The sequence below is a fragment of the Amborella trichopoda genome, chromosome 8 (assembly GCF_054954075.1).
Source record: "Amborella trichopoda isolate Santa Cruz 75 chromosome 8, AtrichopodaSantaCruz75HAP2 v2.0, whole genome shotgun sequence".
Classification (NCBI taxonomy): Eukaryota; Viridiplantae; Streptophyta; class Magnoliopsida; order Amborellales; family Amborellaceae; genus Amborella; species Amborella trichopoda.
Window position 1 is genome coordinate 20348090 of NC_142343.1, and position 18528 is coordinate 20366617.

Sequence of the window (18528 nt, forward strand, 5' to 3'; positions counted from 1 at the left end):
GGGGACAAAGAGTTTCCTTTAAGAAGACTCAAAATATCTTCTTCAACTTCTTGGAGATGATGATCACAAGCAAATATGAATTGGCTGGGATCATCTTCTTCGTCTCCGTTTTCAATCATGTGAATGATAACATCCTCCTTTGAGTTACTCGTGCTCCTATTTTTTGGGTTGTTGTGGCGGTATTTTGGGGAGAGGGTTTGTGAAGATACCCATATTTTGATTAGGTTCTTCAACAGGTTGATTTCTAGGTTCGATAGTGATGTCGCCCCTATTAATCCATATGTTCTTATCCTTAACCTCAAATGGTGGTTCAAATGGTTGCGGGAGTTGAACCATGTTTTCTTCAAGAGTAAATCCAGCACTTTTCTAAAGGGTCTTTGAGATGAGTGAAGTTGTCTTCTCGCCTTCGATTGTTATTTTGAGCGTTAGCTCTAGGCTGACTGCTTCGATTTTGATTCCTATTATTGTGGTGGATGGTTCAACCCTGAGGCTCCGTTAATGACAATTTCGTTAACCTGACTAGAAGCTATCCATTTACCGTTGCTCTTATTTTTATTTTGGGGAGTCATGATGGGTTTATTATCGGGCCTAGTACTGAGGTGTCCCTCTCGCCCTTTAATGTCGCGCCACCCGCTCAATCATGGAGTCGAAAGAGTGGGGGATAAGTCTCTGGCTAAAGCAGGTCATGTATTTAGGAGCTGCATTTTCTAAGGTCATGGAGATTTTAGGTGGGTCCGTAAGTGGACATTCAGTGACCCACATCGCCGCCTCGTGGAATCGACTGATAAAATCCTCAAAGGATTCCCCTGGGTTTTGTTTGGTTGCACTGAGTTCGCCCAGGGAAAGAGATCTTAGTGTCGACCCACGGTAATGAGAGATGAATTGGTTGAACATTTCGTCTGGAGTTATGTGTGATTGAGCAATCATTATTCTCTGATGCCAGTTTAAACCCTCACCGGTCAAAATTTGTGAAAACAAGGCCTTCAACTGGTTAGGCCTATCTCGCAAGGCTCGGAGGGAGAGGAGGTACATGTTGACGTGAATATCTGGGTCACTCTTCCCATTGAATTTGTTTTTGAACTCTGGGATGACAAACCCAGGGGGAAGGTCTTCCATGCCTCCAAGGGTCTCATGAACATAGGCCTTTGGGGGTAGGATTTCATGCATACCCATCCTTACAAGCATATCTTGTATCGCTTTTAAGGTGCCTTCTTGTTAGGTATTCGTCATTAGATTAGACCCACCGGTCGGTGGGTTCCCAAGTGTAGATTGGTAAGTTGAGATTTGGGGTAGATGTGGGCCTATATGGGTCTGAGGTTGATAGGCTGCGGTCACTAGAATGGTTTAATACATTTGTGCCTGAGGAGCATACTAGCCCATAGGTGTCGCCACCAGTTGCGGAAATGGTACGGTTTGTTGGACCGGATGAACTAAGGGGATTGATTGAAGAATCGGCTGACTCGGTTGTGCCAGGGGTTGACCTATACCGCTAACTTGGTTTGGGTTTGACCCGTGAGATGGGGCATGAACAGTGTAGCCTAAGTCAACCAGACTTTTAAGGGCAACTTGGATACCCATCTTGCCTAAGGGTTGATCTAAATTGACGCCTTTGCTCCGTACAATGTTAAGAACATCGTGAGCGGTGCTATGGTGGCTCAAGGTTGGATTGGATCTCCTAGACCGAGGTGGGTCTTGGTTCTAAGATTGTTGCATCTCGGGGTTATCTTGGTTCAAGTTGTGGGAATTGCCATTAGATGTCGCATGAATTTCTTCCCTCACTCAACTTCTACTTTGGCTACCTAAAATCCCCTGTAGGACGACGCTTGAATGGACACCTTGACTATTCAGAGTTTTTTGGGCTGAATTAGCTTTTCGGATAACACCGATTTCGAGACTAGGAGTGGACCCTTGGGACTCTGCCTCCAACTGAAGACCTGGGCGTTGGATAATGGATTGGCCTAAGGTCTGTTGATAGTTCTAAGGGATTACAGTATATTGGTCCCTAGGTTTGGGACGGTTTGGTTTAGAGTTAGTTGTGGAGCAATCATCATGGTTGCCATGAGTAACCGACGTGGTGTCTCTCTTTGGCTGGGTTCTAGAATATAGACTTAGGTAAGGGCTAGACACAACGGCTTAGGGCAGACCTAACCCTACTCTAGGGGAAAAACTTTAGCTGAGACCTAGGCTGAGACTAGAGTAGAACCTAGACTTGCTAAACTCAATGGGTTTTGGTCCAGACCTTGAACAAAGGTAAGCCTAGTCTAACTCTAGAGGCAACTCTAAGCTTAGACCTATGCTAGAACCTAGACTAAGATCTAGACTAGATGGGTGAGTCTCGACTTGGACCAAGAGTGGGTCTAGGTTCGGACCTGGGTGTGAACCTGGTTCGGACCTAGATTGAGTTGGGTGCAAGCCTAGGCTTGGACCTAGAGGGTTGTGATAATTAGATCGAGTATGGACCCGAACTGGATCAAGGATGAACTAGGAATGAGCCTTTAGCTCAGACCTAAGTGTTAACCTGGTTTGTACCTGGGCTAGGTTGGGTAGCTTGAACTTGGACTCAGAGAGTTTTATTGATCAGGTCAGGTGTGGACCTGGACTCGATCAAAGATGAACTAGGAACGAGCCTTCGGCTGGAACCAAGAGGGGCCTAAGTTTGGACCAAGGCGAAACCTGGTTCAGACTTGAGCTAGGCTGGGTACAAGTCTGAACCTAGACTCAGAGGATTTAACTCGGCCCAAAAGCAGATTCGGGCTGAGACCCAAGATCAATAAGTAAGCAGGTACATGAAAAAGTTTAACCTAGTAGTACTATAGGTAGACTTGGCTTGAGAGTGGTTCCGAACTACCGAAATGTGGCTAGGCTGATATAGGTCCCCGCATAGGTCCTGGCCTCCTCCTGTTAGAGGATTTTGCTAGGGCCCCTACTATACGCGGAGTTCCTTTGAGGCAATGGATTACGGAGGGGTGCTGACTGTTAGAGTTATGCGAGTCCCAACCGCCTCGACTCTCAAAGCTGGGTTTCCCTCATGCCGTTAAAGCGGATATTGGGGGTTTTTGAAAAATTTGTTTTCTGGTTTTTCGGGATTCCCGATCGGTGTGTGCTAGAGTGTGTAAAGAAGCACACAAATAAAAATAAAGTCAGGCATACAAGCACACAATAAGAAAGGAAACAAGTGGGCGCTCGTCACTGGTCGCGCTTAGCGATGCGCGCTTCGAGGCGAAACTCGCTTGAGGCACGATATAGATGGAGGGGTGAGGAACCTTAAGAATGTATGGTATAGTTCGTGCTAAGTCGAGCGTGACCCGAGTCAAGGATGACTCGAACGGGACACACTTCAGGGAGGGTGCAAGCAACCCTCAATCAGTTGTTTTTGTTTTTTTTTTTTTTAAGTTTGATGAAACACAATTAAACTAAGCGTGGTGAAAACAAGAAAAACATCGTTTCACTCAAAATTAACAAACTAAAATAAAAAAGAAAAAGTCAGGAGCAGGGCAGACTTATCTAAAGAAATTTTTTTTTTTTTATGAACAGGCCTGTGGGAACTCAGAATTTTTCTGGGACCTCTGTGATAGGGCGGAACGGGTTGTCGCCTAAAAAAAATAACATTTTATTTTTTTATTTTAATCTTGATGAAATAAGGCTACTGAAACTTGCAGAAGCCAAAAAAATCAGACTTTTTGATGAAATAAAATTAAAACAAAGTGAAATAGACGAACAACAGATAAAACAGACATGTATCAAGCAAAATAATTTTTTGGTATTTTTAAAAAAATTATTTTGGTCTGAAATTTTGTGAACAGTCACAAAAGAGACCCAGGACCCAGCTTGAAAATTTTCAAAAACATCTGACTTGGGCGATGGGGGATACCAGAGGGTGTGTCGCCCTGGACCTGGGTGGTACGACCTGTGTTGCTTAGGCAGCATGTCTTGTGTTGCTTGGGCGGCAAGCCTAGTGTCTCCCAAAAAATTATTATTTGTTTTTATTATATTTTTTTCTTGTATATATTGATAAAATAATCATACTTTAAACTTGGAGAAACAACAAATAAATTTTTTTTTGATGAAAATAAATTAAAATAAAGCGAGAGGAGGGGACTGAAGATCTAACAGAAAAATATTGTTTTGTATTTTTAAATATTTTATTTTGACCTGAAACTTTGGTAACAGTCACAAAATGATACCTAGAACATTCATAAAAATTTTCAAAATATTATGAGATTTTCGAAATTTTGATGCTTGGATCACGCTCGATTTGCCCCACGGTGGGTGCCAAACTGTTTACCGTGCAAAATCGAAGCGATCTGCGAAATTAGATCACTCTGATATGACACTTTAAACTGATGAAAAATGAATGAAATAAAATGGTAAAGAGCGTGGAAACAGTCGAATTCAGATCAGAGATCAGATCTGCCCAGAAAGAGCAGATCTGCTCTCAGATATGTGGCGGAGCCAGCATGATCCAAAGCATTTCAAATTAAGATTTTTCAATAAAAAAAAATAAAACTAAGATAAAAATAAATAAATAAAATAAAATAAAGTATGAATGAAAGGAGAATGAGTACCTGGCCAGGCCGGATGGCCCGAGACTCCCGAGCCTTCTGAGGCTCGCCCGTATCAGAACCGGTTCCTCTTGCCCTTCTGGTCCAGATGTCGATCAGCAAGTCTCTGGTAGATTGTGGTTGTTCCCTAGGTCTAGGTTTTCTTTTTATTTGGGGTTAGAGTCTTAGGAAGCTAGGGTTTTCTCTAAAGTTTATTTCGTTGTCTCTCTAGTTTCAATCTCTATCTCTCGACTTTTTTTTTTCCCTCTGAAGTCCCTCTGTTTCTCTCTTTGTCCCCCTCTAAATAGTCCCGAAAAGATGTTAAAAGGGGGGAAAAATTTGTTGGAGAGAATATCTTCCCGTAACCAACCAGCAAACTTAGTAAAAAATGTGTTTTAGAGGTCTCGGATTTGGGCACCACGGGTTGTGTAGCTTGGGCGGCACGAGGGGTGTCACCTAGGCGGCATGGTCGCATCGCCTGGGCGGCACACCCCATGTCGCACACACCAATTTTTGTCGAAATTGAGATTTTTAACTTCTGATATGTTCTTCAGCCTCTTATGAAGCTCTCAGAAAAAATTTGGGTCAAAACAGATTTTTTTTACTATTTTTAATGATTTTTGTTTGTAAAACAAGGAATTTACAGAAATCTGGGTCAAAACAGGGTTTCTGCAGGGTTCTGAGTAGGTCAACTGGTTCCGGATCACGAGGTAGGCTATGTGAACTATGGATTTGGGTTTACTAGGTTAAGTGTGGTCTTAAGGGTTCAAGAAATCACAGAATTTGTCAGATTTAAAATGGGGTATCTACAACTTCATTAGATGAATTGAAGTTGACTCGGAAATCGTTGGTCTTCCTCTAAAGCAAGAGCAACACTTCAACACAAACATCCCCTTTTCCTCTGAAGCAAGAGGTACTGTTGATACTATATCTGTAACCTCACTGATAATGGGTTTTTTTACTATTGGTTGTAACTTTTTCTAATGCAATAAAAGAAATGAACTTCTTTTGAGTTGGGTTGCTATTTCTCTTTTCAATTTCTTTCTTTTTTACTTCATGCACTGCATTTTAAGAGCACATCAGGGATAACACCTCTTTAGGTATCGCCCATTGATAGGAGGCATTGCCTCTTCCCCATTAGAGTTTGCCAGTATATAGGCCCCATTTGGTGTAACCTTTTTTACTATGAAGGGACCTTCCCAATTGGTTTCGAACGTTCCTTTGCGCCGCCCATGCATAACAATTAGCCTTTTGATGGCTAGAACCAGATCCTCATGAGCGAGTGAGCGAACCTTGACAGACATGTCAAAGATTCTCTTCACTCTCCCCCGATTGAGCTCAAGGTTTTGTTGGGCTCCTAGCCTCTTTTCATCAAGGGCATCTAACTCCTGGTAATGGAGTTTGATCCTCTCATCTTCAATTAATCCCATGGCGACATGGAGTGAGGGTAGTTGAACCTCGAGGGGTAAAACTGCTTCACCTCCATATACTAGGGAATAAGGAGTAAAGTTTGTAGCTTTCCGAGTGGTGGTGTGATAGACCCAATGAGCTTCAGGCAGCTTCTCGTGCTAGTTCTTTTTTAAGTTCAAGACTGACTTTCGGAGTACCCGACACAGGGTTTTATTGAACGCTTCAGCTAAACCATTGACACGAGGGTGGTACATGATCGAGTACTTCCACTCAAAACCGAACTAGTTAACTTGCCGATCAATGTGATGCCTTCTGAACTGAGGGCTTGGTTAGATGCCTCGATCTCGCCCTCCAGGTCGGGTTGACTTAGTGGTGTGGTTCCGGGTTCGAAATGGACCGGGGACCTGAGATCGCTCTCTCAGGAACCACATAAAGAAGACGTGGGCAGGAGTACCAACCCGTGAGTGGAGAATTAGGGTTGCGAGGCGGGACTTACCTCACGTGGATCTGTGACACGCTCGAGTTGGCTCACGTAGGTGCCCTCTTAGATCACGTTGGAAAGCCCCTTGGCCTATGGCCGGTTTGGAATCGCCTCCCTTGACCTGTTTCTCCTTTCCTGCAAACACACATACACACATAAGACGTCCCAACAAATGGGTCTAGGGACCCTGACTTGTCGAAGACAAAATAAAATAAAATAGAGTGAAATGAAACGTAAAGTGGAATGAGATGAAATGAAAATGAAAGAGATGAATTGAAATAAAATAATATTAGAAGACGGAGTTAGGATGAAATAAGAATAAAATGAATGAAAATAAAATGAAGTAAAGGAAAATAAAATAAAAGGGATAAAAGAAAATGAAATGAAATAAGATGGGGTAAATAAAGTAAAAGAGGAAAATGAAATAAAGTAAAATAAATAATTAAAATGAAATAGGATGAGGTGAAGGGAATAATATAAAAAGGGGTAAACAAAATAAAGTGGAATAAAATAAAATAAAATAAATGAGGTAAATAAAATAAAAGAGGTGCGTAAAATAAAATAAAATAAATAGTGTAGATAAAGTATGGAAGATAAAGATAAATTAAAATAAAATAAGTGGAGTAAATAAAATGAGGTAAATGAACTTAAGTTAAAAGAGGTTGTGTTGGTTAAGAGAGAGAGTGTTGGTGATTGGGTTATTTGGTAAAGGGAGAGAAAATGGGCACGAGGAGCTGCTTTGAGTGAAGGAGGTTATGCGAATCAAAATGAAACGAAAAGCAGAGGAACGAAACGAAACAAGGCGAAATGAAGAAATGGGGTGGGATATTTCGTTTGGACGTTTAGAGGGAGAAAGAGTCGTGAGGAACTAACTCACTACTGGTTTTTTTGTGAGAGGGAGAAGAAGAGGAAGATTGCAGGGAAGAACATGGGGACGGAATGGAAAGGCAAACGGGTGAAGCTGGAGAGCGAGAGAGAGCGGAATCCACGGAAATGATTGCAGCAGAGAGAAAGGGGGGCGGAAATGGCGGAGGTAATGCAGCAGTGTGGTGGTTGGGTGGAGACAGCGGCAAGGGATGACTAAACGAGGCTGCAACTGGGTGGAGGAGATAAAGAAGAAAGAGGGCAGCAGAGCGGAGGAAACAGGCTGCGATGGCTAAGTGTGGACAGCAGAGAGGGGTGGTGAAGGATTTTATGGTGGTGTTCTCTGGAGAGAGACCGTAGCTGGTTGCGAAAGATGGAGAAGAAGGGAGCGTGGCGAGATGGGATGACGGAGATGGCAGGGAGAGGACGGATGCGAGAGGGCTGGCAGAGGTGGTGACTGTACTGCCTACTGATGGAACAGCAAGGTGAAGGGAGTGCACGAGTGGACAGCGGAGAGAGGGCTGACGGTGAATTGGGCAGCGAAATGAGTTGAGGAGGAGGAACACAGGGGCTGAAAAAAGGATGGTGATGGGGCTGCAATGGTGGTTGCTGGTTGTATGAAATTAGAGGAAGAGCAGAGGCTGGCTGGTTGTAGCTGTGGTATGCCGTGAGGAGTAGAGAGGGAGCAAAAACATTAGCAGAGGTGGAGAGAGGGGCTGACAGCAACATGGGAGCTAGTTGGTTTTTAGAGAGAGAGAACGTGAGAAGAAACAGGGGAAGAAGAGCATGGGAGAGTGGCGAAGGATGGGATTATATTCGCGTGGCGTCTGAGGAAGAAGGATTTGGGGAGTGGTGGTCTCACGGGACCATGGGGCGTGAGAGAGAGGGAGTCATCACGAGGGTACTGCGAGGGGTACAGTGAAAGAAATGAGGGTGCCGCGAGGGGTACAGTAAAAGAAATGAAAAAGAATAGGGATCATTAGGAAAAAAGAGCGGAGGTGGACCCGAGGGTCCACGTAGAGGAAGTGGTCATGCAGGGATAAAATGAAAAGGAAAAAGGAAGGTCGATAGTCGTGAGAGACCATTGGGAGGAGAGAAGAGAGAGTTTGTGGTCAAGCAAGACCACAAGAGGAAAAGAGGAAAATAGAATGAGAAAAAGTGAAACAAAGACGAAGACGGAGCTTTGTCATCTGTGAAAGGGGACAGATAAAGAGAGAGGAAGAGAAGGGAGAGAAGAGAGAAAAGAGAGAGGAAGAGAAGGGAGAGAAGAGAGAAAAGAGAGAGGAGAGATAAAGAGGTTTAAGTTAAGCTTAGGGGTACCGACGTAAAAGTTTCTCTCTCCTTTCTTTCTCTCTCAAGACGTGTTCCAACAATAGGCAAGATAAGAAAAATCTTATTAAGCAATTGAAAGGTGTGTGTACAATGGTAGTACGTGGTATATATAGAATTGTACCCAAATATGGGTGACTTGACCAAAATTGAACCTAATTGCTGAAAATTGTGATTTAACTGAATTAAAAGAAATTAAAAATTTGGATGTAAAATGATAGATTTGCCCCTTCTTAATGATTTGTGGAATTTCAAAACAGTCCCTGTACTGTCTTAGAACGTGCATGATATTTCATAAGTGATCCAAGGTTGTATGATGCTCATTTGATTGAAAGATGATTGTTTTCTTGTGGAACTCAGCATGACGATTGATTTGATACGAACTTCGACCCATGGATCGTGTTTTTAAGGCACGATCATACGTCTTGAAATTTGAATGACTCTTGAAACTTTGGATCGACAGTCTGCTCGTTCCTTGATGTTTTTTCAAGATTTCTTCACTGGATGACATTGAGCATGCCGTCACGATCGCGTGACAATAAACACAGCTTGATTTCATATCCGGACGAAGATTTTGCAGCTTTGAAGTTTTGACCGAAATTTGGAATTCTGGAGCCGAAATTTGCAGTCACTTCATCGACTTCATGTGCAAAATCCAACCATTCATCATGTACGGGGTTCGGACTAGAGATAGCTCTAGACCTTATGCACACGATGGAACTGGTTTCATGTCGATCGAGTTCGTGAGCAGCGTGATTTGGCCGCTCGAGCGAGGTGCGACGCTATTGATTTTCTTGCAACTTTCTTCATGGATCAGTAACTTCTCTTTAGCTTTTCTTCGCACTCGGATGTCGTCGCGGGGCTTGCCACATATCGAAACGCTCGTCTTGATGAGATGAACACGCTTCATCAAGTTTCGCGTCGATCGGGTTCACAAGTCACTGTTTGGGACTATCCCTTTAATGGAGTTTAGTTGTAGGGTGGTCGCACAAGAATAGCGTGCGGCTCCTTCTGTTTCGATCTTTCGCCTATAATGTTTTCCTGGAGTGTCTGTATGACCCCTGGGGATTTTCAATCGTGTTGGATTCAATGACGGTGATCCCCATAACAAATTGACATATTGAAATGTAGTTCTAATTATAGGGGTTAGTTTCAGGGTGCTAGAGGCTGATTCTGCCGAAACTGTTTCTCGGTCTACACTGCCTTAGATATGTCGAGATGTGACGACACTTGGCAGGAGACTTTTGATAGTCCTTATGAAGATCTTGACCAGTTTTGGAGCCATTCTGAGACTGTCAAAATTTCCATTGTTTGTTAGGCTTTATTGACCGGGGACCCATGATGATGAAAAATGTCTTCCAACAGCATGCCTTGCCGAATGTTGTGCTCCAAGAGAAGCAAGAAGTACAATCATTCAGAAAATTTCCCCTAGCTAGCTACAAGACTATGTGAACGTTGAGGAGATCCACATAATGTTGTAACTAGGATGCTCGGACATCTTGATGCAATGTACGGGTCCATCCGTGGAGGCTTTAAAGGGAGAAAAGACTTTTTGAGGGATCTGTAGAAGTCCTCACCTTTGAGGGACTATTTTCGATTCTGACATCGTGAGGATTTGTAGGGACCTCATTGGTCAAAATCGGGCTTATCAGGCGGCCAAGTGCTATGAACCTTTGGTCAACATTGTTTGCTGCTACACCAGATTTGCTTTTGATGATCAGGGTATCTTTGTAGGTCCCATCCAGCGGGGTCCAATCGGGGGCTTTTGACTGTCCCAAAGATTTGAGCCTGTCAGTTAAGGGGAATTTTGGCAAGGCGGCCTCGTGGGCCCCATCCTGCAGGGTCTAGCCGGGGGCTTTTTATGGGCCGGTCCAGAAGATCCGGGCCTGTCGGCTAAGGAAGGTTTTTGGCGAGACGATCTCATGGCAAGGAATAACCCTGAAGTCTCAGGCAGGTTATGACTTGGCTTTGTCAGTTTCTTGCCTTCGTGGGGATCTTTAACATTTTGGAGGGATCTTTCGGTCCTTGTCCTCACCCTCAAGAGCTCTTGTTGTTTTTGGAGGTAAAGTTTGGGAGATCTTATGAGGCTCTCACTCCCGGGTGAGCCATTTTGTGTTGTGGTTGGATGCTGGCAGTTGAGGATTTTGTGTAGACCTACTAGCTAGAATTATGCCCGTTTGGCAACTTGGGTGCGAGCTAAGACTGTGGTGCTGCGTCCACCTGCTTTTTGTTGGTCCAAGCGCCCTTTGTGGGTTTTCACTTGAACAGGGGAAGTGGCGCTGTAAAGACGGTTTTCACCAACCTCCCTTATTTGTGGGCTCTCCTACCCATGACCTTGCAGCCATGTCCACCCTTTTCATCTGCTTTTGCTCACAGTGCCCTTATGGAGTTTTCATTGTGCCTGGGTTTTTGTTTTCACGGAACTCTTTTACTTATGGCTTTGTGACCATGCCCATCCGTCATTTTTACTCATAGCATTCCCTTGCTTAGGTGTACACCATGCCCAATTGTTTGTGAAGACGTGTTTAGGGTCCTGCTTTTGAGACCTGTGCGAAGCCTTTTAACGTCATGCGGCTAGGTCGTGCACTATCGGTTAGGGTCATACAGCTAGACCATAGTGGTAATGAATGACAGTCTGTGAAGGCCATAAAGTGAGTATGGTGATGGTTTTGACTCACTTTGGGGAGGTTGCCTATGAAAGATGGAAGATGATGAATGGTGAGTAAAAAGTGGTGACCCACTAGCTAATGGCTAGTATGGATGGTGGAATGGTTCGTCATTTTGTGAGCGTGAGTGAAACTCATTGAGGAATGATGGATGATGGTAGTGAAGCGAATGGGTTCACTACGGAATTTATGAAGGTGGTCTGCACACACGAATGGGTCGGCTAGGGAAGGCGTGTATGAAGATGCATGTAAAGAGGTTGTGCGTGTATGTGAGAGTGTGTTTAAGGTCATGCCTCCGAGAACTGGGCAAAGCAGTTTAATGTCGTGCGGCCAGGACGCGCACTATGGTTTACGGTCATATAGCTAGGACCATGGTTATGCAGTTTAAAGTCATGCAACTAGGACCATGTAGTTTTAAGGTCGTGCAACTAGACCTCCACTACAGTTTAAGGTCATATAGTTTGGACCGTGATGCTAAGCCTTTTAATATCATGCAACTAAGACATAGACTATGGCTTATGGTCATATAGTTTGGACCGTAGATATGCAGTTTAAAGTCATGTGGCTAGGACCATGCACTTTAAGGTCGTGCACCTAGACCTCCACTACAGTTTAAGGTCATATAGTTTGGACCACAACTGTACAGTTTAGGGTCATGCGGCGCGGACCATGGCTGTGAAGTTTAGGGTCATGCAGCACGGAACATGACCGTGCAGTTTGAGGTCATGCAGCACGGACCATGGCTGTACAAAGTAGCACGGAACATGACTGTGCAGTTTATGGTCATGCAGCACACACCAGTGTATGGATCTCCATGTAGGCGAAGCTGCATGGGAGGTAGGTCTGTGGATAGCAATCTAACTCTTCGGGAGAAAGAGTTAAGGTTATACACAAGCAGAGAGCTTTTAGATGAAGATGGTGGTCCTACGAGGAGTGGCAAACAAACGCGAACTCCACTAGGGATTAGGAGGGCAAGTATCGCTTGCTGGGGATAGTGAGTAATGGTATGGATGTAACTCTGTTGAGGATGACAGGCTAAGAGCACATATGCCACCCCACTGGGGGTGGAAAAGATAAGAATGACCCTAAGGAGGTAATGGGTCGTGGTACGGATGTGACTCCTATTGGGGATGTTGGTGTGAAAAGACCTATCGAGCATTGGTGGGGTAAGGCGACCCTCTTTTTCTTTTGCATACACCTAACTCCACTGGGGATGTTGATGGAATACATCTGGCGAAGAGGTGCACCCATTTCACAGTTTAGATTCATGCGTATGGACTATTTGTCGAGCCGTTTATCGTCTTGCTATAGGGCCGTGCATTACATTTTTAAGGGCTTGTAGCTTGGACCATGGCTATGCAGTTTAGAGTTATGCGGCTAGGACCATGCAGTTTAAGGTCGTGCAACTAGACCTCTGCTACAGTTTAAGGTCTTATAGTTTGGACCATGCAGTTTGGGGTCGTGCATCTGGACTACAGCTGTGCAGTTTAAGGTCATGCAGCATAGACCATTGCTGTGCAGTTTAAGGTCATGCAGCATCGACCATGCAGCTTAAGGTCGTGCAATTAGACCGCTGCTACAGTTTAAGATCATATAGTTTGGACCATGCAGTTTAGGGTCATATACCTAGACAAAGGCTATGTAGCTTAAGGCCATGCAGCACTGACCATTGTGTGGATCACCATGTAGGTGAAGCTCCTTGGGGGATAGGTCTGTGGATAGTAATCTGACTCCCTAAGGATAAAATAGTTAAGGTTATACACAAGCAGAGAGCTTTAGATGAAGATGGTGGCCTTATGAGGACTAGCAAACGGAAGCGAACTTCACTGAGGATTAAGAGGGAAAGTGTGACTCCCTAGGGTGAAGGATGAGACTTCATGTAACTCCACTGGGGATGACAGGTCGAAGGATAGGTGTAACCCCACTAGGGATAACGGTATAACATGCCCGGTGGTAAAGGGCACGCATGACAAGAAGTGGCGTCATGGGCAGTTAGGGTGTATGATGAAGGCTTAAAGGGTGCTACGAGTGATGTGACTCAACTGTAAAAATGGTGGCCCAGAGAGTCTTTAGGTAATGATGATGCGTGGAATGGGTACAATCGGTGGCGAAAGCGCCTTATCAGGTGTACGGATATATGGCTGAGATTGCGATACACCTCTTTGAGATATTGCTTTGTAGAGGTGGATGCATGCCTTGCATGCTTTGCTTTGAAGCCTCACAATCGAAATTGTGGTACACCTCTTTAATATATGGCTTTGTAGAGGTGGGCACATGCTTTGAAGTGCACGCTCTGCTTCGAAGCCTCACAGTCGGAACTGTGGTATGCCTCTTTGTGATATGGCTTTGTAGAGGTGGGCGCATGCTTTGAAGTACATGCTCTGCTTCGAAACCTCACAGTCGAAACTGTGGTACACCTCTTTGTGATATGGCTTTGTAGAGGCGGGTGCATGCTCTGCTTCGAAACCTCACAGTCGGAACTGTGGTACACCTCTTTGTGATATGACTTTGTAAAGGCAGGCGCATGCTTTGAAGTGAACGCTTTGATTCGAAGCCTCACAGTCGCAACCGAGGTACACCTTGATTAGGGAGGACACGTTGGAGGGGTGGTGTCCTTTCACCGGGGGCTCGTGAAAAAGGATGTAGTAGGGGATGTGTAGGAGGGTGACATGCGATAACCCCATGGAAACAAGTAGGAACAGGAAGCAGTTTATAGTCGTGTGTCGTGCAGTTTAATGTCTTGCTACAGGGGCGTTTGACATTTTTACTCGTGATGACCCGTAGGGGAGGATCAACACCCCCGTCGTTTGAAAGTAAGTGCCCTTGCGGGTTTTTACTATGCCCGTCTTTTTCTCTTTGACATATCTTGCCCATGGTGGTCTTTGGGGATGCATACCATGTCCGTCATTTATTTTTTTTTGACATTTTTACCCATGACACCCTTGCGAGTTTTCATCATGTCCGTCTTCTTCTCTTTTTTTTTTTGAAGCGTGTTTAAGGTCATGCCACCGTGACCTGAGGGCATGTTTAAGATCTTGCCTCCGAGACTGTATGTTGTGCAGTTTAACGTCGTACCACTAGGACGTGTGCTATAGTTTAGGGCCGTATAGCTTGGACTGTGGCTATGCAGTTTAGGGTCATGCAACTCCTGCCATGCAGCTTAAGGTCGTGTAACTAGACCTTCGCTACAGTTTAAGGTCTTATAGTTTTGACCATGCAGTTTAGGGTCGTGCATCTAGGCCGTGGTGTTTGAGCAAACCTTCAATTTGAACTGCCTTGTCGACCATCTTGATGAATGTATTAGGCCATGATGAAGTGACATGGTGAGCCAATTTTAGATGCATCCCATCTATGCAGTACTCTATCTCTTGTGGCTCACCGATCGGTGTGGCTAGATTGATGGCCAAATTGCGCCTCCTTTCGATGTACTCGATCATTGGCTCGTGTGGCTTTTGTTTCATCTCAAAGAGTTGCACTTTCTTTTCTATGTCCCAGAAGCGCTTAAGGAACTCTTCCTCCATTTGTGACCATGATGAGATTGACCTTGGTAGTAATCGAGCGTACTATTTGAATGATGCTCCCTTAAGGGTTCCCACAAATTACTAAAGCAGTAGGTGCTCATTGTTCGTTGTATTGCCACAGGTTGCAATGAAATGGGCTATGTGTTGCCACGATGAGCTAGTAGCGTCAAACTTGGGGAAGTCGAGTCTTTGATAGCCCGGTGGAAATGGAGTTTGGTCAACATACGCTTCGTAAGGCTTTTAATAGCGATTCAACTCTTCCATCACTGGGATACTGTACTTTTTCAATGCTTCAGCTACCATGCCTTTTACTAATTCTTCCTTCCCAACCTGAGTCGGTGGGGAAGAGACCGGTAATGAGGGAGAAGAGGGTAGGAGTGGCCCTTCTTTTGATGGTGTCATTTTGATGATCAGGCAAGGTGATTGAGAGATGGTAAAGAGGGATTAGTGCCCCGAGGGGGTACGGGACACCAATACCTCTTGGCGCAAAGTTTCCATTGTTTCATCTTTTGACATCATCTTAGCTTGTAATCGCCTTAATGTGGCCTTGAGTTGCGCAATTTCGTCTCCATAGGATTTTAGTACTTCGTCGATCACTATAGTTTCAACAGTTGTCATACTTGAGGACTCTTCTTCTATTTGCCCGTTACATGCCTCGAAGCTTACAATATTGGATTCGACTGCTGCTACTTCAACAACATCATTGGGAGGGTCATTGGGTCTTCCCTCAGGCCTACTTCATTTTCCAAGGATTGGATATCCTCATCATCTAATGAGAATGTGAAACTCTCAAAAGACGATGCAGTCACATCATCATCATTGTGGGAGCATTTTTCAAGATATCGGAAGAACATGTGATCGTCCTCATAAGGAGCCATGACAGTTTCAAGACATGGAGCCCATATGTGGTCAGCCTCATGAAGAATCATGGTGTCTTCGAGAGCTGGAGGCGCCATTTCATCGGGGTGGTTAGCGAAAGGAATGCTAACCATCTCATCCTCTATTAGGGAATGATTTTCCTCGAATGAGAGTGACGAGCTCTCGTCAGAGGTAGGAGTCATTGGGTGCATGAGGACGAGGGATGAGGGATGTCGCCCCATCAGAATTGAGCTCTTCATCACCTAACGAGAATGTGAAACCTTCATAGGACGAGGCCTTACTGTCATCGTCAAGAGCGCACATGCAACACGCATGACATGGGGGAAGCATGCGGCTGGCTTTGCAGGGCATGGAGGAGCCATATTAGTGGGGCTGCCAACCGGGGAAGTGCAGCTCATTCCATCCAGTACTGGGGAGTGGCTTTCCTCGAATGAGAGTGATGAACCATGAGAACATTAAAGGAAAGAAAATTTGGTTGAGAGAGGGTGAGGGAGGCCACATCATTAGAACCATTCAGAGGGGACGGGAGTTCATCCCTCCTTCAAGATCTAAGGCGAATCCCGATGTAGGCCGGGAGAGGGTGAACGACGGCAAAGTCCCATTCTTGTTTATGAGATTGATCTCAACAATGAGCTTTTCAGGCCTTTGAAGTAGCTCAACAGTCTCGGTTCACTTTTCAGTTTCATCTCAGGAAGCTTGGATGTTGAGACAGACTTTGGGGGGAGCTGGTGGACAATTTTCTTGCATCATGGGAAGAAGACTAGTCCCTTCATAATTCGAAATTTCCACCAGTAAGGGATCATGGGCAACACCCTCGGTGGGTTCAGGTTCTATCTAACTCGAGTCACTGGGACTGCCCCGCAGCAGTGCCTTCCGGCTCATCAGAAGTCTAGGGGAAACTGATTCGGGTTTATGAGCTGCCCTTAGTTCAGTCTACTCGAAGAAGGATTTGCTCTCGGTGCCCCGACTTGAGAGTGGCTCAGGTGTTTGATCGGGTGATGGCTCAACTGGCTTGGGGTCACTGGGGCCAGACTGGCTCTTTGCCTTGTCTAAAGGCTCACCATTGCCTAAAGTCAAGCTTGGATCCTCATAAATAACCGTCTTCATCATGCCCCGATCAATCCTTTTAGTGTTCATCTCATGCCATGCTTTTTCAGCAGCATCCGCATCAAGGGGAATGAGAGGGGGAAAAGGGCTTGCATCTTTGAGAGGGAATTCTTCAATCACTTTTTCTTCTTTACCCCTGAGCTGGGCTTTCAATGTCTAGGTCTCCTGCCCCCATTTACGGGCTTGACCATGATTTCACTTCTTCATGGCCAAGTAGTATTGCCTTTGAGCAAAGGTGAAATTTTCTCCCAACCCATTGACGTGATTACCTTTGGAACCAGGTGAAATGTTAGATCCATGTGTGCGTGCACAGTGCAAAGATGTGGTACAGGCAGGCAGGGGGATTGGCGTGTGTACGCCCTCAGCAGAAGGACTTGGGGTGACCTGGTGGTCAACCCAGGCTCGCGTAGCATATCCGGCCTTAAGAGGCTCGGCGCCGTGGGCATGTGTGTGTGATGGAATGGCCGTGTGACCATCCCTCACAGAGTAAGCAAGCATGTAATGGGAGGGGGTACTAGGAGGTTTCCCCTCATGTGCTCGGGCAGACACATCAACAAGGCGCCCCGAGCGATGCAGTGCATATGCAAGGGTTGTGTAGGGCTGGTTCGAAGAAGAGCCGAACCCTGACGGTGTCCCGAGGTAACCTGAAGGTTGCCCCGAAGATGTGCAGGGCCAAGTCCAAGAAGACCTGAACAATGACCGTGTATTGGGGTAACCTAAGAGTTGCCCCCAGTGGTGGAGTGTACGAGCAAACGAGATGCAAGGCCAAGTCCAAGAAGATTGGAACCCTGACCGTGTCCTGAGGTAATTGAGGGTTGCCCCGAGGTGTAGCTAGAATGGATGGTGCACTAGCTTTGGTGGATGTGTGTGAGGTGGTGGCTTCAGAGCCACCTCATCCTAGTGTCGAACCTCTTGTTACAAGGGCCCGAAGTGATAGAGAATGGGGGGTAGCCTCTCGGTGACCCGTAGAAGCAACGACAGATGAACTGTCAATCGTGGGAGAGGGAGAGGGAGGGGCGGCCTTTGGGCTGCCCCGAGCAATGGAGCCAGCAAGTGAGTTGCTGGTAGCAGGGAGCGTGCTGTGTGAGGTGGCATGTGTGCCACCAATGCAAGGTGAGTTGGGAGAAGGTCCACCATTGCAAGGAGGTAGGGAGTGAGGGACTTGTTGGTCCATCCTCACCTTTATCCAGGTGATGACCTGAGAACACGACACAGGGTTGATGCTCAAGAGAAGGGTCGGGCACGAGGTTTGAGGAACCTGTTCTAGATGAAGACTCACGAGTGCGGCGATTATAGAGCCCCCGACTCCGATGAAGGGGTTAAGTAACCCCAAAGACAGTTGTGTGTATAGTCAAACAAGAACGATCCAACAATGGGGTAGCGTGTCCCCAGTGGAGTCGTCAAGTTAGTTAAGTGCCTCGATCTCTCCCTCCGGGTCGGGATGACCTGGTGGCATGGTTCTGGGTTCTAGATGGACATGGGACCTGAGATCGTTCTTTCGGGAACCACGTAAAGAAGACATGGGCAGGAGTGCCAATCGGTGAGAGAGGAATTAGGGTCTCGAGGCGAGACTTACCTTCCGTGGTTACGTGACACGCTCGGGCTGATTCGTGTAGGCGCCCTCTTAGATCAAGTTAGAAAGCCCCCCTGGCCTATGGCTTGTTTGGAATCGCTTCCCTTGACCTGTTTCTCCTTTCCTGCAAACACACACATACATAAGACGTCCCAAC

General features: G+C 45.7%; 1 protein-coding gene across 7 annotated transcripts in view; it reads right to left on the reverse strand.

Annotated features, from left to right (window-relative positions):
* The window catches only part of LOC148780949 (uncharacterized protein At2g38710-like), a 68367-nt gene that overhangs the window by 21069 nt on the left and 28770 nt on the right, over positions 1-18528 (reverse strand). For 2 of the 7 annotated variants that reach the window (XM_088874601.1, XM_088874598.1), the window contains exon 3: positions 6448-6567. In XM_088874601.1, the coding sequence (XP_088730727.1) occupies positions 6501-6567 (67 nt within the window). In that variant the 3' untranslated portion in view covers positions 6448-6500. Of the gene's footprint in view, positions 1-4565; positions 6568-18374; positions 18496-18528 lie in introns of all 7 variants that reach the window. The other 5 variants (XM_088874600.1, XM_088874596.1, XM_088874595.1 and 2 more) reach the window with 5 other exon arrangements.